This window comes from Triturus cristatus, chromosome 10, assembly GCF_964204655.1.
Source record: "Triturus cristatus chromosome 10, aTriCri1.1, whole genome shotgun sequence".
In the NCBI taxonomy this organism is placed as follows: Eukaryota; Metazoa; Chordata; class Amphibia; order Caudata; family Salamandridae; genus Triturus; species Triturus cristatus.
This window is the reverse complement of record NC_140593.1, coordinates 617,405,514-617,430,718: the sequence shown is the minus strand read 5'-3', so window position 1 is coordinate 617,430,718 and position 25,205 is coordinate 617,405,514. Positions and strand designations below refer to the sequence as shown.

Here is a 25,205-nt window from a genome sequence, read left to right as displayed (position 1 = left end):
TTCGTGGGCTACGTTGGACACTCAAAAGGCAAAGCTGTGCACAATCGCACTCTATCCAGGTGGATCATCTTGTGCATCAAGATCTGCTGCGCCTTTGCTGGTAAGGAACCACCTGAGGGTATTAGGGCTCGTTCTACTAGAGCTAAGTCTTGCACCTCTGCTTTGGCCAGAGGTGTTCCTGTAGTGGACATTTGTAAGGCTGCGACTTGGGCCTCCCGCCACACTTTCCCGAAGCATTATTGCTTGGATTCCGAAGTGAGATGGGAGGGCCATTTTGCGCGCTCTGTCTTGCAGGACTTTTTGGCATAGGAAAGGTAGACCCCCTCCTCCGGGAGTGGGACTGCTGTGGGAATCTATTCATAAGGTTAGGAATCCACATGCAGATGTATCCATCAGCATGTGGATACAGTATCTTCCTGTGGATTCCTCACTGACCCACCGTCCTCCCCGTTGTCCACCTTTGTATACCTAAAAGGATGCCTTATTTGGGTTGTTTTAAATTGTATCTTCTTTCTATCTGGTACATTTATATAGCTTTCCTTTTTGATTGTGTACTGTGTATATTGGTTCAAATGTTGTGTACTGTGTATACTTTGAATCTGTTGTCGGTCCACCTGTTCTCGAAGGCACGGAAAAAATGGGTGGAACTGACGTCATCACGCCGACGAGGCTCTCTTATGGCTCCGGTGACGTCATGCGTAGTCTCGAGCGGAGCCGACGGCGTGGAGAGCTAAGAAAAAATTCCGCGGAATGCTGGCGCAGGGGATATTTATAAGGTGAGGAATCCACAGGCAGGTACGGTATCCACCAGAAAAAGCGTTACCGAAGGTAAATAACTTGTTCTTTTTGACATGGGATTCCGGGGACCGAGTAAGAAAATATCCCTGAGATCCAGATAATCAGTAATAAGGGACTAGTGTTTCACCTGGGAAAGCGTTGAGGTCTTTTGCCAATCTACGCATAACTTCCCAACTCTATATGATGTCACCACCCTGAGTGTTCTGATTGTACACATCATCGGTTTTACCCAGGAATCTAGCTTGACACCCTTTTGAGTCCACAGGCCAAACCAACCAACCCTTCCAATTGGAGTCTGATGAATTGAAAGAACCATCACGTATCATGGTTCCTAGTGTATCCTCACTAAAGTGTGTAAAGTGCTGCCAATTCTCAAACATGAGAATGCAGGAATACGTGGTGTTCAAATTAAGTTTTTATTTTGCTATACCCAGACTACAAAGGAAGAACATCCCCTTTTGTATGTCAACACGGTCTTAAACTTGCTGTCTGATATCTTGAACTTGCTCCCTAGAAAAAAAGCTGCAACATGCGATTCCGAAATTGGAGGTGAGCAATAACATGCAGCAGTTTTGAACAACAATGGGCAGCGTACCTGATGAAGCTAGTCCTTACGGTGCAGTCTGTTCCAAAGGGAAGGACACATCCATGACGCTCCTGTAAACCCTTTAAAACCATTCTGGGAATCGGATGTTGTCCCTCCTATAGCACGCATTGTGATCATAGCCGGTTACCAAGAAGTTTTCCTGTAAGAGAGACTGGATATAAAGTTAATAGGTAGTTGGTGTACACGTTCAGGTTCTAGTGCATGCCTCCTGCAATTTCACAGATCACCTTTTCAATTGTGTAATCTTCTCAAATGTTTTTTTTTTTTACTATAGAACTCCACTAGACATTTTCTAAGCAATGCAAATTACATCTTATTGCTCATTTCAGTGGTACTCCATTTGTGACCTCCAAGTGGAAAACTCTTTACTTTTACAGTGTTTTTTCAACCTCCAATATGTCTGCATAATGTTCACCCCATCGTTGAGATAAGACCCTTTTCCCTTTATATATAAAGCATAGGCTAGTGTCCTTTTTTACTAACTTTTTATTTTTTGCGATGCTAATTGTAGAACAGCGATCCTGGCCGGTACCTACAGAGCCTTCGGAAACTTCGAGATTATGCTGCTAAAGGATGCTGGGAAGCACAGGTGAGACTCCTCTTGCAGTCTGTTTTGCATTTCTTCGTTGCGTGATTGCTCTTCTGGAGAACCCCTAATTAAATGTCAAAGGCGGAGAAAAGTGCTAAATTGTACAATTTAGATGATGAAGATTTGAGAACATGATTTATATGGGGAGGAACTGGTTTTGCTGATCTTGCAGTTTCTTTTTCAAAATTTGAGCTTTGCAGAACATTGATAGGTGAATTTGCTTGATAGCCATTGTCACCCTTGCAAAACGTAGACCAAAAACCAGGCTGCAAAAACACCATTTTGTGAGCATAAGGCATCAGTAAACCCCACATTGTCCCAGTGGTTTATTGGAAGAATTGTTTGTACTGTGGCAACTCTTGTTTGCGTTAACACTTGTTTGTATTTGGGCAAAACTCTGTGACTATATTTGTTGTCCTTTTTACAGCTGTCACTAGCCAAGGCCTGTGGAAATGGCAACCAGCTTGGATTGGAGCCCCGAGCTAGTAACGATCTAGTGGCACAAGTCTTCCAATCCTCTCATCCAGTCAACAAGCAAAGCATCTTTACTGTACAGAAGGGCATGAATGATACCATGAGGTAAGGGTTGGGGAAGGAGCGGTAGAGCAAAGCTGACCAGTTTACTAAACCTTCCCGCACATATCACAGCAAAGTATCTGGGAACTTTAAAATCAGTCTCATCCAAGCTTGTTTACTGATTATATTCTGGATTATCACATTCCTGGAGGTTCAAGGGAAAGTGTCCTACAGAGACAAATGGCTTTGTTTCAAATATGGTTGAAATGTTGACATTTTCATGAGTTATTTACACTATTGTCTGAACGGCATTTCTGATTGGAAGTTTTTAAATATCGAGCCATTTATCCCCAAACAGATTAGGAGTTCTGAAAATACACACTTTTTTTTTTCAATACCCACCCTAAAATGTATTATGCGTCTATTAATTCAGCCAAGCCAAAAACTTCTAATTTAATAATCTGGGCTGTGCACAGGAGAGTTACAGGTTACTAGAAAGCGACAAATGGCGTACAAGCTACTTGTTGGAGAAGCCTGGCCTAAACAAATGAGGGTGATTTTTTTTTTTTTGTGTGTGTGTATCCATAAACCAGTTAAGAGAACTTGCAGGCAGACTGACTGTACTAAGATTTTATTTGCTTATCCAGAAGTGAAGGGCAAAATCACTGACCATTCACTGCAGGATGGTCCCACGGTATGGCTCCAGATGCCTAGATTTTCTCTCTCCCATGTCAGGAATAAACTATTCGTATTAGACGGGGTCTGTGTGGATAGGTGGGGTGAATTTGGTTTCCAGGCTCACTGAAAAAACGCAGATTTCAGTTGAGCTTAGCACCTTGTGAGTTTTTTTGTGTTTAGTTTTTTGGTTTTAATGCCAAAGAGAGGGAGAACGTGTTCCAGATCGTACTTTGCCTACATGGAGAAACAGTCATCTTGGGTGAAAAGGGGCATGTTTATTGCAGTACATCAGCACAATGGCATTCTGCTGAAAAAACTTTCGGTGTTCTCTGAAAAAGTGTCCACTTGCAAAAAACATTTGTTGTTTGCCCTCACATATAGCCCTATACAAATTAGACAATTCCATTTTCTTACCTGAATATGGTTGAAGCACATGGCATAAAGATCTTGCAATGCTGTGTATCTAAAGTATCTCTGAGCAGTGGAGGCATTTCAGGTCTGCCTGCCCAGGGAGTGCTCACTACTCTGCTCTAGAGTTTTTTTTCAGCTGCTTAACAGAATAAACTTGTAGGAAGGTGGAATCTGACTTATGGTTGCCCCCAACTTTTTGACTGGTATTTGAGTGGTTCTTGACTAGTCTGGCTGGGATCCTGCTATCCAGGACCCCAGCCTATCTGCTTTCTCCTTAAAACTGATGTGAGTACCCTAAGGTACAAACCAATTGGACACTGAGGATACCCTGGCAGTCCCTTGTAGATGGTACCCTAGGTACCCAGGGCATGGGTCCCTCAGTAGGCCTACCAGGGCTGCAGCACTTATTGTGCCACCCTGGGACAGCCATATCAAATGACACCACCAGACCACTACTGTATTCTGGGTAAGGTGGTGCTTGCACCCCCTTACAGGGATACAGGTACCCTGTTATCCCACCTATGTACAACACATGTATTCTCATTGGTCACCCCTCAAGCAGGCCTTGCTAATCCTACAAGGCAGGTTGCTGAGATGTGTGTGAGGGGGGACTCTTACCTGAGTAGGGCCCCTCTGCAACCTACGTAAAATCATTGCTGGGTTGTTTGTAGTGTAGCCATACCATATACTCTTAACCGCATTATAATTTTATCGCAATAGTGTGATAACTTGAGATTGGCTACACAGAACCATATCGTGTTTGGTGTCAAACATGTAGGAATCATACCCCCAGTCCAGCCATGGGCATGAGGGCACGATTCCCCCCTGCTAGAGGGGCGATATGGGAAAAACTGCAGAATTTAGACACCAATTTAAAAGTGCAAACGCAGTACAAAATGGCTACTACCCGCCACCCACACGACTCTGGCTGGCTGTTGCTGGGGAAAATCCCAGCCTCGCCAGCTGGACAATAGGGCTCCTGTGGCAGGGAGGTGCTAGCATCTCCCCAGACAGGATATGTGGATTGGAACTGGGTGGGTGCACCATATGTTGCCTTTCTGAGTTGCACGTAGGCAGCTACAGTGCCTACATCGCCTGGAACCGGTTCAGGGGCATCCTGCCCATCGCCCAGGCGGGAAACACACAAAGGGGAGTGGGTGTAGCCACCCTTTCCCGCCTCAACTCTCATTGGTAGGCTCTGATCTGGACCCTCCCCTAATCTTGGGGATAAAGGTGAATACTGTGTCCCCAGAGCCTCAGATTAATCTTGGACTTCACAGACTTGACCTTCGACGAGCTGCTGCCCAGCTGACTGAAGAAATCTCCCTTGGGGTAAAGGAGTTACCCCCTGCTTGGCAGGCACCTGAAACACTGCAAGTGACCAGGTTGGAACTTCGCTGCTCCTACGGTCTTTGTCGACTCCCAGCAACCTTGAGGTGGATTTCCTAAGCATCCCAGAGGCCAGTGAGTGTGCACAGCGAGTCTGAGCACCGTGGACCGCGTGGGTGCCGAGATTCCCAATACCCCCAGGACCCGGCCACCTCTTGCATAGCACACAACCCTGACCAGTGGGGAAGTTGTGCTTTGGCCCATTATTGAGCCAAGCAGCAATTGTGCCAAAGATCAGCGCCCTAGCCCCCTCCGGTGGCCCGTGGGCTCCTTTTTGCGCACTCCATTTTGCTGCCTTCCGCGGTCCCTTGTTTCTCGACTTGCGGGCCCTTTGGAGGACAATCTCGACATTTAAGAGTTCCCCTGGTTGCTCCAGGCCTGTTCTACAGTCTCTCCAAAGGAGACCTCTCACAGACCTCGTGGGTCTGCATCAGTAGCTGATTTGTTCATCTTGCGTGGGTTGCGGTTGCCAAGGCTTAGTGGATCCAATCCGGACACTAACACCGCAACGACCCTCATCCGACGTGGGACAGTCGCCCTCCAGAACCTTGCCTTCCTTGAAGCCTCCCGGAGCCCGTGGCTGCAGATCCAAGCTACACCTCTTTCCACTTGAAGCACGACATTGAAGGGCTCTTTCCTTTGAGCTCCCTGGTCACTGTGACGTGACCCAGACTCTGTCCCCTCTGCTTTCAGGTTCCTCTCTACAAGATCTACAACTTCATTCTTCACGGCATCATAGACGCTTTTGGCTAGCAGCAGTTTTGTACATTTTCCCATGGAAAATCAGCCCGCTACCAGACATCGAAAACGGCCTATGCACCCGGCTTCCCTGGGGCAGGTAACAGTGGTACCTCGGTACTCTCTTGGTAGTGGGCTCCTCAAAGGCTTAACTCTAAGCCCTTAACTTTGAACTCCTGCTAGAAGTGTCTTTAATCTGTTTAAATCAAACCGCGACATTCTCCATAGGCTATAATAGAGATCCCGATAGCAGCTCTTTCCACTGCACGCGCCTCCTGTGGGTCCCCTTCCTCATAACCTGGGGTGGATTCTTAAGGGGCCAGCGATCCTAAATGCCCTAGGCATTGTCTGTAGAATTGTCGTGGTTCTTATACCACTTTTTTAATATAGGGTTTGGTCCCCCCCTGGGGCCCTGTGATTCCAGTGCTATTGTATCTATCAATGCTTGTTTGAATTGTAACTTTGCCTCTAGCCTCATAAAGAGACTTGTGGGATTCTGTTTAGAATAAATTCATATATTTTACATATATATACCTGTGTGGGCTACTCTTTCATTTGGTCATTCAAGAGGTTATCTGTAGTAAAACAATAAGCTTAACACTCCAAGACTTAGCCTGAAGGCTGCTCTCCACAGCTACCACTAGGATAGCTTTCTTTAAAGGTTGCCTTAAACCTATCATCAATTAGTCGAATTGGACTGGTACAAGGTGCCCCTATAACTAGGAGACAGCATATGCCAGGCCAACTTCTCACAAAACTCCAAAACAATTGTGTTTTGCCTAGGAGTGTCACCACTGTGGCTGATAAAAGATGATTTATTGCACTTTATTCCACTTTAATACCCTGCCCTCCCCACACTGTCCTTTATAGCTTTCTGCCACTCCAGAGCTACTATGTCAAACATTCGCCGCTGTGCTTTCTCCTGTCACTGGTCATTTCAACAGGAGCAGGAGACCGGATTACCTAAAAAATATGATACTGTGAGGTGGGATGTTGGTGAACTAAACAAGCTGCGTTCTGAGCTAGAACATGTTTTTCCCTTCAGGTATATTCTTATTGATTGGCTGGTGGAAGTGGCTACCATGAAGGATTTCTCCAGCCTTTGCCTTCACATGACGGTTGGCTGTGTGGACCGATACTTAAAACTACGCTCAGTGCCTCGAGCCAAACTTCAGCTGGTGGGAATTGCTTGCATGGTCATATGTACACGGTGAGTGATGTATCTAAATGGCAGTAGAGGAGAAGAGGTGGTAGGAGGTGAACAAGATGGGTTTTTTGGGGGGGACCAGTTATCTAAACCCTTTTGTTGCTTTTTCATTTGCTTCACACAGGGCAGAGATACACTTATACCAGGAAGCATATGAAAGGGTTTAGAGCTATGGATTTCTGCTTCATCACTTCCAGTCAACAGAGGATTACACTTTTTGCATGGCTATTGTGAGGAGAGGTTCTCCTGCTTTTGGATTGAACCAATCTACATCAGAGAGATCATGAAATGGAGCGGCCCTATGGGGACAGTGGCTTACTTGCCTTCGTACTAGGGAGCTTTTGTCTCCATCTCCAAATCTCACCAAACCAAATTTTCTAGGTTGTTAGGCGGATAGCTCTCTGGCAGGTGCTTTATGACCTGGAATATGTCAAAAGTATGTGACTATGAAATGCTGAAGGATTTCATAAGTAACATTATCCTCAGTCTTCATCTCTTGTCTGGCAGAATACCAAAGTAGGCCTTTCCTAAGTCTTTTGGACAAAATGTTATGTTATCCGGATTTATAGAGCGCAGAGCTGCCCCAGCAAAGGGGCGTCCCGGCGCTATAGAGGACAAAATACCGGACACAAGTAATACCAAAGACAAAAACATAGCAACACTAAGAATCCAGAGGAAAAAGGAAGGTTTTAACAGCCTTCCTAAAGGCAAAAATTTTGTTGATTGCGCCAACATGGACAGGAAGAGAGTTCCAGAGCCTGGCAGCAAGTACTCTGAAAGAGCGGCCGCCAGACCTAGCTCTCTTAAAGCGCGGGACTGTGACCAAGTGAAGACCCGAGGATCTTAGAGAGCGCGTGGGAACATAAGGCAGAATAAAATGCTCCAGAATCTGAGGAGAAGAGTGCTTCAGAATTTTAAACACAAGGCACAGAGATTTAAACTTAATCCTCTGAGCGACAGGGAGCCATTGAAGTTTGACAATGGTAATTTTGGCCGAGCAAAATCGCGGTAAGCCCACCAGAGCCCTGGCGGCAGCGTTTTGAACGCGTTGAAGTCTAGAAATTTCGGCCAAGTTAGCCCCCAACAAAAGAGAACTCGCATAGTCCAGCCTAGACAAAATCGTAACTTGAACAATAAGCTGTCTGGTTGGAGCATCAAAAAATGTAAAGATAGGTTTGAGCCTACGTAGAATCCCAAAACACGTGGCGGCAGTTTTCTTAGTATGGCAGGCAAAACTGAGTTTACAATCCAACCAGGCCCCAAGGTTCTTAACCTCGGTGACAGGAAGAGGAGTTGAACCAAGCTCGGGTGGCCACCAATGATCACCCCAGAGATGACTCTGCTTGCCGACAATGAGCACTTCGGTTTTTTTAGCGTTCAATTGCAGGCAATTATCTGTCATCCAACGGGCCACTGAGCTCAGTCCCTCGCGGAACTTAGCAGCCTCGAGGTCAGACGCCCCACTTAATGCAACCGCCAGCTGCGTGTCGTCAGCATAGGACACCATAGTCCGGTTCCAACACTTGGCGACAGCAGCCAGCGGCTGCACATAGAGATTGAAAAGTGTGGGGCTCAGAGCTGACCCTTGCGGCACACCCTGAGTGATAGGATAGGGTTTAGACTGAAAAGGAGGAGTGACAACCCTAAACGTGCGACCAGATAAAAACGATCGAAACCACTCAAGTGCCACATTATCGACACCAGCCTCACCCAGACGCTGTATTAGAATGGCGTGGGAGACGGTGTCGAAGGCGGCACTGAGATCGAGAAGCACCAGTGCCGCCGTTTGACCAGAGTCGACCAGAGTACGCAGGTGCTCATCCATAAAGAGCAACGCAGTCTCAGCACTGTGGCCGGGTCGAAAGCCATTCTGCGAGGTATCCAAAATGTGAGCACAATGAAGATGATTAGATAAAATGGCATTAACATGAACCTCAGTCAGTTTTGCGACCCATGGGAGAAGAGATATAGGGCGATAGTTCTCCAGCTTTAATGGATCCAAGGCAGGTTTTTTTAAAATAGGCATCACCTGAGCTTGTTTCCAGCTAGCAGGAACAGAACCAGACGTCAAAGATAGATTGACGAGATCACGCAGGGGAGGAAGACAAAGTAACGCTGAATCTCTAAATTGGGCAGGCCGAAGAGGATCCCTAGGGGAGCCAGATTTGACTTTCGCCACAATTTTATTAAACTCCTCCATCGAAAGCTCTGGGAAAGAGCACAAAGACATAGTAGTCATTGGGCAGGGTTCCAACTTCTCCACAGAGACGAATGGAGCAGAAAAGGAACGGTAGATGGCCTCCACCGTTTCCACAAAAAAGGCAGCCAGGTCCTCACAGTGCGAGGCAGAACAGATCTCAGCGACTGGAGCTCTACTGGCTGTAAGATCCTTAAGCACCTTAAATACTAATTTAGTAGGATTGGTGCTGGTGTTGAATTCGCGAGAATAGTAGGCAGCTCGAGCTTTATTAACCGCTCTATGATATTTCTTAGTCCTGGCACGGTAGATCGCTTTCATGTCTGGCAAATAAGACTTACGCCAGGCTCTTTCAGCTAGTTTGCATGCTTTCCTAAGGAGCTGAAGCGAATCATCATACCAAGGACTAGATTCAGCACAACGGCGTTTACTCTCCGCAATTGGGATCAGGCAGTCCAAGGCTCCAGTCAGCCAATTGCAAAATCGCAATTGGGATCAGGCAGTCCAAGGCTCCAGTCAGCCAATTGCAAAAAAAAAAAGTTACAATCGCTAGTAGTTATTGGCTCCAGTTGCCAGGTGGCCCTCTGATATCCCTAAAACAATCTAAAAGTCACCCCTGGGGTAGAGTGTGGTCTGTACTGAGCATGATGGATGTTTGCTGGAAATCACCTGCTTTCACTACAGACTGATTATCACTGGGAGACCGCTTTTAGACTGCTAACTATAGAACTTTCATAGAGTATCCTATAGGGGAAGCTGTGTTCTGTGCTGAGCCTAGGTAATGCCTGAGTATCTACCTAGTGCTTACTGCAAACAAAGTTAAGTGCATTAGAGGAAAGGATATCCATGAGGTTGAAGGTGACAGTGCCAATATTCCATTTGAAGGATATTCTGCTGTGCATGCTCTCATCCAATTTCGGCTTACTACCAGTTGTAGATCATGTATTAGCAAATGTCTGTTGCGTATGCTTTGTGCTGGAGGGCCTATATGAGAAGTGGTTACCTTTCTATCTGTTTGGAAGTGAATGGGCACAAGACTGAGATGGCATCTAAAGTGTCAACCAACCCTGCATCTGCATGCTTGGTGCATGCATTCTGTAGTTGTTAGCCTGCCCATCCTCCCTTTCAGACCCCGCAGGCCTCTAGGCTGGATGCACCCAGATAATCACTGCAGTCTTCCCTCCAAGCCAAACTTGTGACAACACTTTCTTTTTCAAAAGGAATACCGGAGGACAATTTTTTGGGGAGATTTAATATATATATTTTTTTTAAACTACTTGCTTAAGGGTTTTTTCTGTCAAGGTCTGTCTAGTTTCCATTTATGTGTCCACCATTAGAATCTTGGCATTGATATGATCTTAGAGTATCCAACTTTTCAAATCTGTGCAACATCTTCATCTAAGAGTGAGGTACAGACATTCTGCAGATATGTCATTGAGTGTAGTTTAAGGACCAGTACTGGGGAAAGTCTTATGTTCCTAAACTGCTAATTAAATTGATCGAATGCATTGACAGTGTTCTGTCAGTCTGCAGAAGCTGCGCCGGTTGGACATGGGTTCCTTGCTGAGCTCTTACAAGCGTATAGCTGGCAAAAAAAAAGAAAAGCAGTCCTTCATAGCAGGATTATATTTTTTAGCTCTTCCCTGAAGAGGCAAGGTTGTCCAAGCATGTGACTGGGAGGGTTCTGGTTGACTAATAAGTTACTAACATGAGCTTCACCCATGTACCTCTTCATTGCAGCTTCATCAGCAAAGAAATTCTTACAATCCGAGAAGCTGTGTGGTTGACAGATAATACCTACAAGTATGAGGATCTGGTACGAATGATGGGAGAAATCATTTCTGCTCTGGATGGCAAGATACGTGTAAGTTTATTTTCCACTGGCTTATTTCTGGGTACAAATTTATCAATTTGCTCTTCCTTTTCTAAAAATATTAAGATGACTGAAGTGACAGGGTGGCTGAGGTTCATTATTGGCGTGCTGGGATATTGTTTGAATCACTCCTCCAACTAACTTATCAATTACTAACGTTAACGTGTTTATTTTTAGACTCCTACCTTGGTGGACTACAAGGATGTCCTGTCAAACATTGCACCGCTAGAGAGAAAAACTTTACACCTTTGCAGTTATATCTGCGAGCTGTCTCTGCTCTATACCGAGCTCTCGGTTTACTCGCCTGCACAGCTTGCCACTGCTGCTCTACTGCTTGCGAAGATATTGCATAGGCAAGGTAAGGTGCAATGCAATCGATTTTTTGTCGCATTAGTTTCGCTAGAATTGTGCACAGTGCCCCAATAACCTTCAGTGTTGGTACATCCACAATTCTCTAGCATAGCATCTTTTTCTTTTTTTAAACGTTTTTTTTTTTTCAGTTTAAAAACAATAACTAAGTGGTTGTACACATACGTCAGCAGTACTAAATAAACACAAGTGCCATCAAATAGTATATTCCACAACACATCATATTTTACAGATTATGAAGTAGGGGTAAGCCTCTCCAGGTGGTATCACATATCAGTTTACTATTCCTTTTCACAACCTGCATACCATACTAACTCGCACAACAGCCACGAAAATATAGCTTGTACATCAAATACAACGCTTATGACCTCACGTTTGATGTAACAGATGCTATTAAAAATGTAAACATACTAGATGACATTAAATGTCGCATTACAGTTAATGTTAAAGAAATGATTATGAATGTAGTATTTAGTGATTTATGACTGTTATTATGATGGAAACTATAAACTGCAGATACGTCATCTTGTGAGTACATCCAGACACCAGACTGGATGCGGAGAGTGTATTAGCAATCCCCTTGCGCATCAGTAAGTGGTGTCATGTGGCTATGCTTAGTCCTTTCCTGGAAGTGACACTGGAGCCACATATAATCGCTACCCCTGCACACTGACGTTCGTTCCTTTCTTCCAACGCTATTAGATACGGAGCACGTTCCCTTACTTGCCCCCAAAAAAATAAAGAATTTTTGCAGTGTGCAAGGGATAGGCTTCCTCCTAAAATTGCAGGGTTGAAAACTAGTAAGGATTGTCACAAACCTCTGTGACAGACCCTCACGAGGCATGTCCCTTTTGTCTCAGACCCTCTCACGACTCCTATGCTTGCAAAGACTGCTCAAGGAGGAATCTGAAGGAAAATCTATAGTGTCAAGTCAAAATATCTAGTGGAACATCACCAGAAACCAAAGAAAACACTTTCCCAATCAAAGTCAGGGGCCCGGTCCCGTTCTGCGGTCGTTCCCACAATAGGTCATTCCACTCAAGATCTTTGGCTAAGTTGAAGTCAAAAAAGAAGCATAAGAAGTTAAACAGGACTCTCCCTCATTCTTAGACTATCATTCTGAGAAGCAGCATGGATACTAAGGTGCCACCCTGGTCATGGATGCCTACCGGAAAACGATTTCCCTCAACTGGTTTATTTACGTCAAATTTCCGGGAAGATGCCTCAGAAGATGGAAGCCTTTATGGTGGCCATGTTGCATATCTTAGACACCCTTCTGGTTCCGTCTGGTTTGCCTTCGGGCCCTGATATCTGTGGAGGTCTCCAGTCAGACTACTTTCTGCAGATCCGTCTCGGACTGTCCATGCCACTCAGCCTGGCATCGGAGTTTGCCCAGCTCTACAACAGATGCTTGTCCTGACATCAGTTCCTCCTATGTCAACAGCAGGCCCAACGCAGGAGGAAGAACCTATTCCATTTTCTGATCCAATATACAACCCAAAACAATCTTGGCTGCAGTTGTGCCCTGCTCCAATTTTGCCTCAATCGATACAGCTTGTTTATGATTTGGGAAGAATTCTGCCAGTGCCTCAGAACAGGCATTCACTTCACAACCGTTTTGGATCAGACTGGGACTACAGCCAACATGTGTAGGAAGCTGACTTTGTATATACTATGCAAAAGTAAGGTATAGTGTTCAGAGTCCAGTGCCTCCCCAATGACTTAAAAGGTAAAAGTAGATATCTTACGCTCTATTTGTGGGTAGTGTGGGCGAGCAGTAAGGGTTTCTTAGTTGTATTTTATTTTTAGAACCAAGCAGAACTTGGTGCAGGTAAGTAAAATAGTGCTTTTCGTGGAGGATACAGTTGAATGCAATAGAATGCAGTTGGCTTTGTTATAGGGGCACTAGGGCGGCCGGGTGCAGTAAAGCCATAAAGAGTGTATGGTCTGGGAGTTAGTCATTACAAACTGTACAGCACCATAATGGCTTTACTGAAATCTGGTAAGTTTTATATCGAACTTCTCAGCACATTAAACCCACACTGATGCCAGTATGGGATTTAATGCAAAATGCACTCAGAGGGCATCTAACATCTCACCTCCTTTGCCACTGGTTGCGTACCCGACTCCCTTCAACTCGGTCAAATCACACCCATTTTGAAAAACCTCACTGCTGACCCCAACGATCTCAACCATCTCCGCCCTATATCTAACCTCCCACTTCTATCTAAAGCCCTTGAAAAATGCACACTGCTCCAACTGGACAAACACATTGGTACTTTCAGTTTACTTGACTCCCTTCAATCTGGCTTCAGAAAAGGTTGCAGTACAGAAACTGCTATGCTTAACATTGTTGATAACATTCAAGGTTCCCTCGACAATGGTGAGACCTGCCTTCTTATACTCCTTGACCTCTCTGCAGCCTTTGATACTGTTAGCCACTGAATTTACTTAAAGCTTGCTTCGGCCTTAATGGCCAGGTCCTCAAATGGTTCGCTTCTTTCCTCCAACATAGAAGGCAACAAATCAGACTGCCTCCAACCCCACACCTGTCTCCCACCCCACACCTGTCTCCCTGGGCATCCCCCAGGGCTCTATTCTCTCCCTCTTTATGGAACCCCTCACCCTCCTTTTGAAAAAATCTGGAATCAACTACCACCTTTATGCCGATGATACCCAACAATCCTACAAGATTAGATCCCACTCTGACATTCTCCATCTCAACAACTCTGAGTAAGATCCAAGCCTGGTTCTTCTTAAACCATCTCAAACAACCCTAAAAATCAAACTATTCTCTTTCTCCTAAAAACAACGGACTCCCCATCCAAAGCTGGACCACGGACCTTAATGCCCTCCATTGCCCGCTCTCCTTATCCAATTCTGCAAAATCACTTGGTTTCACTCTTGATAAAAACCTTACTCTCATTAACCATATAAAAAAACTCTGCTAAAGGAGCCCACCCTCTGACATCTCAAGAAAATAATACCTTTCATTCCATCAGATGACTTCAAATGGGTTGTCCAATCTCTAGTTTTCTCCAAACTCTACTATGGCATCGCTATCCTCACCGGAACCCCCAAAGTACACTTAGCCCCCCTTCGAGCTGTGCTTCACTTTGCTGCTAGGCTCATCACTGACTGTAAAAAATGCAACCACATCTCTCCTTCCCTCAGCTGGCTTCCCATTGAAGGTAGATGCCTCTACAAGACTGCATGCATTACGCACAAATCCCTCTACCAGCTGACCCCTCCTTATCTTACAAACAAACTCAACAAAGCAGGATGCGCCCAACCGATGAGAAGCACCAATGCACTCCTCCTGTCCTCCGCCACCCCCTCTGTTTAAAAAGAAATCCACCCAATTGCCCTCCTTCTCCGGGAACACACTGATCATCTGGAACTCCCTCTCTAAGGACTTGCGCTGTAACCCCTCCTACTTCAGCTTTAAAAAAGATCTTAAATCCCACCTCCTCAACAAATACTTCGGTCCTTAAACCCTTCTCTGAACCTACTCTCTACCTCCCCTCCACTGATGATCCCTCGGGTCCCCCACCCCCCTTGCTCTCCCCTCTCACACCTGCCCTCCTAACGTCGACCTGCTCCTCCACTCCCGCCCCACGTCCTATTTCCATAACCCCCTTTACTCCCTTATATCTCTTCTCCACCATGTCTCTCTTCTACTCAAACTTGTTCTCCCCACTTATCCTCCTAAACTGCTCATTTCACATTTCTCTGCCCAGACTTTTAGCCCCCCCATAATTCAACTGCTTGAGCTCTACCTGCATATTTTTATTACCTTTGTAAAATGACCCCACCTTATTCCCTCCTCTCATGTAAATTGCTCTTCCCTGTCCCTCTATTTATAACTTGTTTTTCCGTTTTAATTGTCAATGAGCTACCCTTATACCCTCTCTTTTAAATTTCTCTCTCCCCGTCCCTTTTTTTTATTTCTAAAGCAGGTGTGTTGTAATTGACTGTTCATGCTTTGCCCTGACCAAATGTTTTTTTTATTTCCTGTACTGTGTTCTACTCCTGTAAAGTGCTCTGATGCCCCGGGTCTACCAAGCGCTATATAAACCCTTTCAAATAAATAAAAAGAAATTCTTAGAGATGCCCCCTGAAAAACTACCTAACTTGTGTCCTGGTCAGCTGCCACACCCAGACCTGCTTCTGGACCCCTTAGTCGAGAGCCTCCACCTCTAGGGGTCCTGAAACACAGCCCATCCTAGTCAGAGGTGCCAAGCCTTCTCCCTCAGGATGGACAGGTTTCACGAAGGGGAAGCTTCAACGGCTTGCTGCCTTTGTGAGTTGACAGCCATTTGCTGCTCCCAGCAACTGGCCCCCATCGAGTCTAGTCTTTGGGAAAGAGAATTGGTGGGAAAACCAAGATAGGAGAGGTGTGCTGAAGGAAGAAGACACCAACTAACTTGGTCCCAGCCCTACCGGCCTGTCACGAACTCGTCCTGCTCCAGCAGAATCCTGGTGCGTTATGTTAGTAAGTAAGACTTTTATAGCGCACAGCTACCCTAGGGTGTCCCGGTGTGTCCTGCAGCCAGCAGCCTCCCAGAACCCGGAGGACCTGCCATGCCTTCCCTCCAAAGACTGTTTCCCATGAGCACCGGACTTGCACAACAACTAGACCCTGGCTCTGGCCAAATCCGCGAGTCTGCACCCGATGCCCGAGTGGCCCAACACCTGACCTGGAATCTGATGATTGCCTCCAAGAAGTCTCCTTGTCCAAACCTGCAGTGTTTGTTCCGACCAGAGCTCTCCCATTGAAAACAGGGCGCCCAATACCAAATCAGCACACTGCACCTGCCCGCCACTGTGTGTTCAACTTGTGTGATGACTCTGATCCCCCTTTGCCCAGAGCTTAACCCTAGGAGCTTTACTCCCATAACCCTGTGGGACTCAGTACTGTGCACCTGGCTGCCCTAGTGGCAATCAGTGCGCTCTTGAAGTGCATCGTTCTAACCCCAGAAACTCAACCCTCAAGACCGATTGCGTACCTGCAAACCGATAACCACATTTTCCTCTATAGGATTGCATTGACTGTTTTCCTTTGAACAAGTTTTAAAATCTAAGCAACTGTGTTTTAATGCAGATGTTTTACTTACCTTTGTCTAGGAAATGTCCCAGTGTGATATCTAGGCATACCACACTGAGTAGAAAAAGTAATCGTAAATTAATTACAAGTATCAACTGTTTTTAAATATTTTTACTAACCTGTAACAGTCAATTTTATCCAGCTTGCATATTCTGATCAAACTTGTTTTAAAAATATAATTTTACTTACCTGTACCAAGTTCTGTTTGGTTCTAAAAAATAAAATACAACTAAAGACTTTGTTTTATAATACAAGCAGTTGGTTTGAGTTAAGTCTTTGAGTGTGTGACATTTCTTGCCTGAGTGTGTGTGCAATAAATGCGTAACGCTACCCTCTGATCAAGCCTTACTGCTCGCCCACACTACCACAAATAGAGAGTATGGTATTATCTACTTTTAACTCTGTAAACCTTTAGGCATCCTCTTGACTCTGCACACTATACCTTTGTGTTTTGCTATAGTATATACTCATTGGAGGTTCTCCGCATGTATCCTTTTACATTAGGACTTGAACCTATTTGGATGACAGTATCCAGAAATGTGATAGCTTTCTTTTTCTGCTAAAAATCTTTGTATTCTTTATCCATGGATAGGATGATATTGTGAACTGAAGAAAATATTTTTTTTTGCATTTTCTTATTGTGATGCTTCCTATGAATTGATTATGTGAAAGATGTTAGACCAGTGAATGTCTTGGTCCTCTTTCGATGTCTCGCTTAACACAGTTGGTGATCTTCCTATTTTCTGCAGCTCACCCATGGCCCAGTCATCTGGCTGAATGTACTGGCTTCACTCTAGAAGAATTGACTCCCTGTGTGCTGAGTGTCCATAAAAAATGGTAAGCCTTGAACAATTATTGCCTATTTTCAAGACTTCAACATGAAGGAAAAAGTCTTTAACTGCTAAAGAATGCTGGGGATTTAAATTTCGAGAATGCTACTCTTTTCCTATCTTTCAAGACCTAGCCTGGGAAACTGCCTCCTGGTTTAGAGAAATGAGGGCCCTCATTCCAGGATTCAAAGCGTTTTCTATTCCAGTATCCCTCATAGGCATAGCATCCTTAAAGATGAACTGAAAAGGCTTTATCTTTTCTGATCCCAAAAGCGCACAACAATCCTTGGACGATAGACATTAGTTCTGTCAAGAAACTCAAGCTGTCTTGAACTTAGAACATTAGCAATTTACTTTCCCAGCTTTCCAGTCTATTCCTCTTTTGCTGAGGGGAATTATGCACGGGGAGTGACCCACTCACAAGCATTGCCAGCATGTCTGGTTTGACATCCAAACGTGGTTGAGACTCTACCCTCTTAATACTGAACCAGGGTGTTGAGAGGAGGGTCGGTGGGTGAAGGGGAGTACGGGGGGGAATGTTAGGCTGAAAATAAGAAAATGGGAGCAGCAAAAGTTAATGAAAAATTCAACATAATGGAAAATGGTTAAAAATCTGTCCTGGAATATAAATGCCTTTAAAAAGGGAGGAAAAAAGCCAAAGTATGTTCTGAAGCCTTACAGGGAAAACGCCTTACTAAATCGGAGGCTAGTGTATCGAAGTGCTGCAAAGGCTATACTATGCAATGAATCTATGATCTAACTAGTGCTGCATATTATTCTTAGAAGAGAGAGATCTCTGTAATATTTAACAGTTCGAGGCATGTGGGCTGCTGAATTCATATCTGTGCATAGATCGCCGCCTAGTGTTGGGTCCGGATGTTTGCACGTTGTTGTCCTGGAAGAGTCTTCGAAGTATCCTGGGATAGGTGACTCCTCCCCTGGACTACAGTGCGCATGGGCATCCTCTCCATCCTCAGATTGTTTTTTTCCGCCATTGGGTTCGGATGTGTTATCTTGACTCAAGTTAGGAAAACCTGTTTTCAAGGCCAAAAGGCCTTTAGCTCACGTCGGTACTGTTATCGATCGGTATCGATAGTATCTATGTTAGTTTACTAACTTCTAGAACAAACTTTCGCATCTTACCCGACCGTCGATTCGACATCAGCGATGGAATCGAGAACACCATTCAAGAGGTGTCCGGTATGCAATGCGAAATACCCCCACGTCGACGTCCATCCGGTGTGCAACAAATGCCTCTCACCGGATCACGACGAATCTACATGCATGGCCTGTGCCAGATTTCGATCCAAGAAGACTCTACGGAATCGACTAGCGGCGAGACTCGATGCGCAGCAAGCGGCACCGGCCCCGGCCGACATCTTCAACGCCGAGACCGAAGATGTCGAAGAAGTGGAGAACCTACCCTCCAGTCCCGTTTCAGAACATGACTCCGGATCGGGGGATGTCGATGAAACACTCTTTCGCAGAGATGAAGACGACACCGAGGTAGGAGACTACGATGAGGCCTTAGGGGCCGAAGAGAGTAGCTCCAGTGACGAGCAAGGCCTACCCGTTCAGACTGAAGAAAGCCCAGTGCAACAGTCTATGGCTCCGGTCGAGGGATCGCCTTCGGGCCTTACCCACGACTTATCCCGCAGTTCTTCGGCCCCGCCCTCGGACATTCAGCGGCAGCCATTAATGCCAAAAATGGCTGGTTTCCCTTCTCTAAAACCGAAACCGAAAGTGGCGCTGGTCGGATCGAGGCCCTCCACACCTTCGATGCCAGCAAAACACATCGGCACCGAGCGCACCAAACGAGACTTCGGTGCCGAACTCGAAGCGGCCGACGTCGGAGTCGACATAAGGAAGAAGGCCGTCGGTACCACCAAACCTGCTCGGCTCCCGGCACCGACGCAATCGACTCCGACCCCAAAGGTCAAACAGCCTGCTGCGTCTCACGCCGTTTCCACGGCGACATCTACGCCACAATCATCGAAGAAGTCGACGGCCACTCCCGCCCCTTGACTCGATGACCCACCGGCGTCGAAAAAATCCACGACCGCCTCCACTGAACCGGTCGGTGCGAAAGACTCGAGGGTGCTCCAGACTCAACCCATTGCTGCGCAAAGCACCAAAAAGAAAATGGTCCTCCAGGACACGTCGGGCCCCGAGCCAATTAAAGCTCCAGCAGCCTCTTCGACACCGGCCAACATTACTTTTGGCCTGCCACCATCCACGGCCCCGAAAATGTTCCAAATCAGGACACGGGTGACCCATACCACAATCACGCCTGCCGAACACTCTGGGGAGACGTCTCCATCGCATATAATCGACGCCGACACCGGCAGGATGATTATCCACAAACGGAAAATAACTTCGGAGCCGGCTTTGGACTCCTTCAGGATTCCACTAAAAAGAAAGCTGCCTGTGTGAGAAAGTGGCTCTGTATATACTGTTCCCTAATAGGTACAGGGTGTACAGAGTCCACAGTCCCCCAGAGGCTGATAGAGGTCAAAGTTAGGTATGACCTTACTCTCAAAAGTGGTAGCTTGGTCGAGCAGTAAGGCAGTACCAGAGGACAGTGTAAAGCATTTATTGTACACACTCAGTCAGCAAATGGTTTCACACACTCAATAACTGAACTCTAGGCCAATGATTTGTATATATAAAATATATGCTTGTTTTATTTTTAGAACCACAAAGGGGGTAAAAATATACTTTCTCAGAATGAGAGGTTGAATATAAATACTTTTGTTTCAAGCAATAAATTTGTGTAAACAGTCACAGTTGGTTGCAATAAACAATCCTATTTCCTAAACATAACAATGCATTGAGCTCAATGGTAAATTTAGGTTATTTGTAATAAATTACTTTTCAGATTACTTTTGGAATTCCAGGTCTGGATCCTAGAACCAGCCTGGGGTCAGTATTCAGAATCAAGTGATGAAAGTCGACTTAATAACTGTAATGATTTTTAAATAATATTTAGCTATTTCAAAAGTTAGCACTTAGAAAATATTTCACAGAAAACATTCAATGGATCTCTATGGCAAGAATTTCAAATTGCAGGTAGAGTACTTAATCGTTACTTTAGTAATCCAGGACTGGGTGCCTAGACCCAGGACTGGGGTCCTTATCAAAAGCAGGTAAGTAATTTCGTTTGCAGAAATGGTACGATTTTAAAAGAATATTTCAAATTTGCAAAAGTAGACACTTAGAAGAAATTTCACAGAAAAGCAGACAATGGTTTCCTATGGGAGAAAAATGAGTTAGAAGTAAGTATAGTTGTGAACACTTTTCAGAGTCAGGGCTGGGCACCAAGATCCAGCACTGGGAGCTCACCTAGGAGCAGGTGAGTAAATTCGTTTTTGTCACTTGGCTGATTTTTGGTGAATTTTTGCAGTTTTGAAAAGTTCACACTTAGAAGATTTTTGAAGAAAAAGCCAGTCAATGTTACCCTATGAGGAAAATGAAGTTAGCGGTTTAAGGGTAAGTACTCGACTGGTAGTGTTGAAATTCCGGGCATGGACTCAGGGGTCCCCCAGTGTCAGGTAAGTACAGTTGGTTCACCCTCAGCGGTTTCAGGACGGCCGGGTGCAGAGAGAGTTGGGCCCAATGTTATCCTATGAGGGATAGGGGGGCCTTGGTTGGTGGCTGCTGTCTGGCAAGCCACGCGGCTGTGGGAGCTGGGCTCCTGGTCACTTACTCAGGGCAAGTGGGGAAGTAGGTTAGAGTAGAGAGGGCACTGCCAGGGCCACTCGGGCGGCTGGGTGCAGGGTGCTTTTGAGCCTTAGGGCGCTCAATGGGAATGTTCCGGTTTGGAAAGAGGCTGCAGGCTCGGGGACGAGGATGTTCCAGGTGCCACCACCACTTCGAGAGGTAAGTTGGGTAGTTGTAGGTTAGGTGGGTACCCCGGGATTGGGCACAGGGGGTCGCAGGGCGCCGGGTGCAGGGGTGCCTTTTGACGTCGGGAATCTTACCCTCTGGTTGATCGCGGCTGGGGTGGCACTTGGTTCTGAGGCTGCAGGCTTCTTCCGGGATGTCGAGGGGGGTCCTTGGGTGCCGGACTCGGGGTCACAGTCGCCGTGGGGTCGTCCTCAGGGTCTTTGTCCACTCCGGCACTGGCCAGGCTTGGCTGGTGCAGAGTGTGTTGGGTCCGCGGTCCCGGGCTGGTGCCAGGGATAGCAGGTAGGTTTCTTGAGTAGAGCCTCTACTCGTGGGAGTCCCAGGGGCTTAGAGCTAAGGGGTAGCCAGGTCCTCCGGGGTTGGTGAGGTTGCTGGCCACGTGGGATGCCGCGCTGGTGCAGGTTCGAGAGTCGACAGGCCGGTAGGGCTGGGGCCAAAGCAGTTGGTGTCTTCTTCTCTTTTTAGCAGCTGCAGGGCAGGTCTTTGTTCTTCTTGCTCTTCTTGTCGTTTTTCTATCTGGAATCTGAGGAAGGAAGGTTCAGGGGGCCCCTAAATACTAGATTTAGGGGCGTTACAGGTAGGTGAAGGCCAGGGACCAATGGGTCCTTGTCCTGGGGTGGGTACACCCCCTATCCTGCCTCTCTCCTGTGGGAGGGGGGCAGTAGCCTAATCCTGATAGGGTAGGGCCTCCCATCTCCAAGATGGCGAGAGCCCGGAGATGTGCTTCACCTCGCCTCCCCCACCTGAGGGGTGGGGTGGGCAGGCTGGCACATCCCCTGTCCTTGTATGGGGTTTCCGGCCAAGCTTCCCGCCAGAGTGGGGGGTTGCAGTGGCCTGGGGAAACTCCAACTGGCGGCATGCCTTTGAAGCTTCCCTTTGCTCATCCTGGGGGAGGAGATTTCTCACCTCACCCAGGATGTGCATTGTTGCAGGCCCGGGAGAGCAGGGGCTCTCCCACCCAGGGGTCCAGCAACGTGTCTGCTGTGTGGCAGCCTGGGCAGCCTCAGAGCAGACGTGGATTGCAAGTTAGCTGTAAGGGGGCACCTTCTAAGATGCCCTCTGGGGTGCTTAGTACATTAAATCCTACACTGGCATCAGTGTGGGTTCAATGTGCTGAGAAGTTTGATACCAAACTTCCCAGGCTTCAGTGTTGCCAATATGGTGCTGTGGAGCTCGTGTTTGACAAGCTCTCAGCACCATGTATTCTTAAGTGACAGCACTGCACTTACAGTGCCCAGGAATGGACCCGGGTACTGTAGGGGCACAGGGCTCCTGCTCCTGTGCCCACACCATAGGCGTAATGCACCCAGCTAGAGGGGTGGCTGACATATGCCTTGGCAGTGTAGGTGATGGGCATGGTACACAGTGATGTGTGCCATGTCGACTCTTTGTTTTGTCCTGCACCCAGACACTCAGCCTGCAAGGGCAGTGTGTGTGTGTAAGGGTACAGGGCCTCTGAGGGTGGCACAATGAGTGCTGCAGCCCTTAGAGGCCTTCCCTGGTCACAAGGCCCTGGGTACCTAGGGTACCATTTACTAGGGGCTGACATGTGGCTAGGGTTTGCCAATTTGGAGTTTGTGTGGTTTAAGGAAGGAACATAGGCCCTGGGCACCTGATTGGCAGGAACCCAGGGTACACTCAATCGAAGTACATTCAGCAATTTAGCAAAAAGTGGGGGCATACCATGCAAGAAAGATGGCACTTTCTCACAGCCTGTGGCTTCAGAACCAGTTTCTTTACGAACCTTTCCACTCACCCTACCAGGATCCACAATCCTTCTCTCCCACACACTCCGACACGGATGCGTTGGGGGACTACATGGGTGACCAGGTCCCCTACCCCGGAGACATGGACCCTGACGCCCAGCAAGACCCGGATCAAACTTGGGATGACCCTGTGGACCCAGGTGCACCTATGGATGCACAAGACCCGCAACTCTATGGAGCAAAAACATCTCCCACAGAGGACACGGCAGCATTCAACGCTCTGATTGAACGTGCTGCGGCCAATCATGGGGTGCAACTTCACTCGGACACCGTCGAGGACGACTTTCTTATGGACACTTTTGCTTCCTCAGAAAGAAATATAAAAACTCTACCCATGTTGAAGGGTGTCCTCAAACCAGCAAAGGACATCTTCAAGGAACCCACCAGGGCAAGAGTGATAAACCCCAGGATAGACAAAAAATACAGATCAGCGCCTGGGGACCCTACTTGCATCAGAGGCCAATTACCTCTGGATTCCATTGTCGTTGCGAATGCTCGCAAGAGGGCACACTCACAAACAAGTGACGCTCCTCCCCCGGACAAGGAGTCCAAGGTGTTAGAGACCTCTGGCAAACGGATTGCCGCCCAGGCAGCCAAAATCTGAAAGAAACACGTTAGTTAGATTCCTCACCTTAGAATATCCCCAGGCGTCAGACTGGATCCGGAAGATTTTTTTTTCGTCAGCAATACCCCTTGCGCGTCGCTAGGCGTCGTCTGCGGCTCCGCGTCCGGCGTCGGCGTCGTGCGCCGGGATGACGTCGTCGGAGTACTTAGACGCCGCCCTCGCGCGCTGACGTCAGTTCTTCTTTTTTCCGCGCCAGTAAGCGCAGATCCGGGAGAGCTACCCCTTTTAGTCTTTTTTGACTAAATCTTTTTGATCATTTTTGATCCTTGTCTGTCGACATCTGGTGCCGGTAGGATGCCTGGGTTCAAGGCTTGTGAAGATTGTCATCGACTGATGTCGGTGACCGATCACCACCGCCGGTGCCTCTACTGCTTAGGCCTCGACCACGACGCGGAGTCGTGCAACGACTGTCAGGCCTTGACTTCGAAGGCTAGGCGGGAGCGGTCCCGCAAGCTTCTCGAGCTTCGCCACTCGGCTCCGCGTCGTGCGCGATCCCGGTCCAGGAGGAGGTCCAAGGATCGCTCGAGGAGCCCGAGCCGACGCCACCATCGATCGTCGGGCTCCAAGTCGTCGGGTAAGTCCAAACACTCAAAGAAGTCCAAGAGGCGACATCGCTCTTCGGACTCCCCTCGCCGGTCGCGCGACTCGGCCGAGGGTCCAAGTGGTTCCACCCCCGCGGCTCCGGCGGAGCCGCAGGTGCCGCGTCCGCCCCCATACCTTCCGGTCCCTGGGACTGACGCGGCGCCGGCGGAGATCAGTGCCTTCCTCTCGGCCATGAGGAGCCTGGCCCCGCCGTCGACGCCCGCTGGCGCGCCTTCGGGCCCCGCGGGCTCGACTGGGCGACCTCGCGTGCCGGCGGCTCCGGCGCCGTCGACGACTCCGGTCTCGACGCCGCAGGTCCCCGCGGGGCCCATGCCTGGGCCCCAGTCGACGCCGGTTGACCTTGTCACTCCTCCGCCGACGCCCGAACCACCGGCGACGCCGACGCCCCAGTTTAGCCCTCATCCCGGCACGGCGTCCGCCGACGCCGCATCCGACGCCGCTAGAGACCTACCATCTCTACAGTCCGGTTCCGATCATTCCACCTGTTTATCAGGAATCGGAAGAAGGGGGCGACTGGGAGGGGTTCGAGGACCCTCTGGCTGTTCAGTCACAGCTTTCTCAGGACTGGGCAGATGAACTGGGGGAGGCCAGCGGGCTGGACACCTCGCCAGACGCTGGATTCACTTCTCCTCCGACTGTGGCTTCAGAGGAGGGTGCAGCATTTTCTGTGGTGCTGCGCAAGGCGGCTGAGGCCCTTGGGCTCGAGTTGCCTGCCGTGGCTGTGAGGACCAACATCCTCACTGAGGTGCTTCAAACCTCAGCAAGCTCCACTGAGCCTCTGCTGCCGTTTAACGAGGCCCTCACTGACGTTCTGCAGGGCACCTGGTCCAAGCCCTCCACAGTTCCTCCTGTGGATAGGAACGTTGCCAGGCGCCACCGCCCTGCTCCGGGCGACCCCAGTTTCCTGTCCCAACACCCCACCCCCGAGAGTCTGGTTATCCAGGCCTCTACTTCCCAATCCTCCTTCCCGACCGCTCCGCCGGACCGGGATTCCAA

General features: G+C 47.8%; 1 protein-coding gene across 1 annotated transcript in view; it reads left to right on the top strand.

Moving 5' to 3' along the window:
- Positions 1-25,205, top strand: part of CCNF (cyclin F) — a 141,609-nt gene that overhangs the window by 51,816 nt on the left and 64,588 nt on the right. The window contains exons 8-13 of the mRNA XM_085632146.1: positions 1,917-1,994; positions 2,422-2,573; positions 6,772-6,936; positions 10,871-10,994; positions 11,181-11,361; positions 17,229-17,316. Of these exons, the coding sequence (XP_085488272.1) occupies positions 1,917-1,994; positions 2,422-2,573; positions 6,772-6,936; positions 10,871-10,994; positions 11,181-11,361; positions 17,229-17,316 (788 nt within the window). The remainder of the gene's footprint in view (positions 1-1,916; positions 1,995-2,421; positions 2,574-6,771; positions 6,937-10,870; positions 10,995-11,180; positions 11,362-17,228; positions 17,317-25,205) is intronic.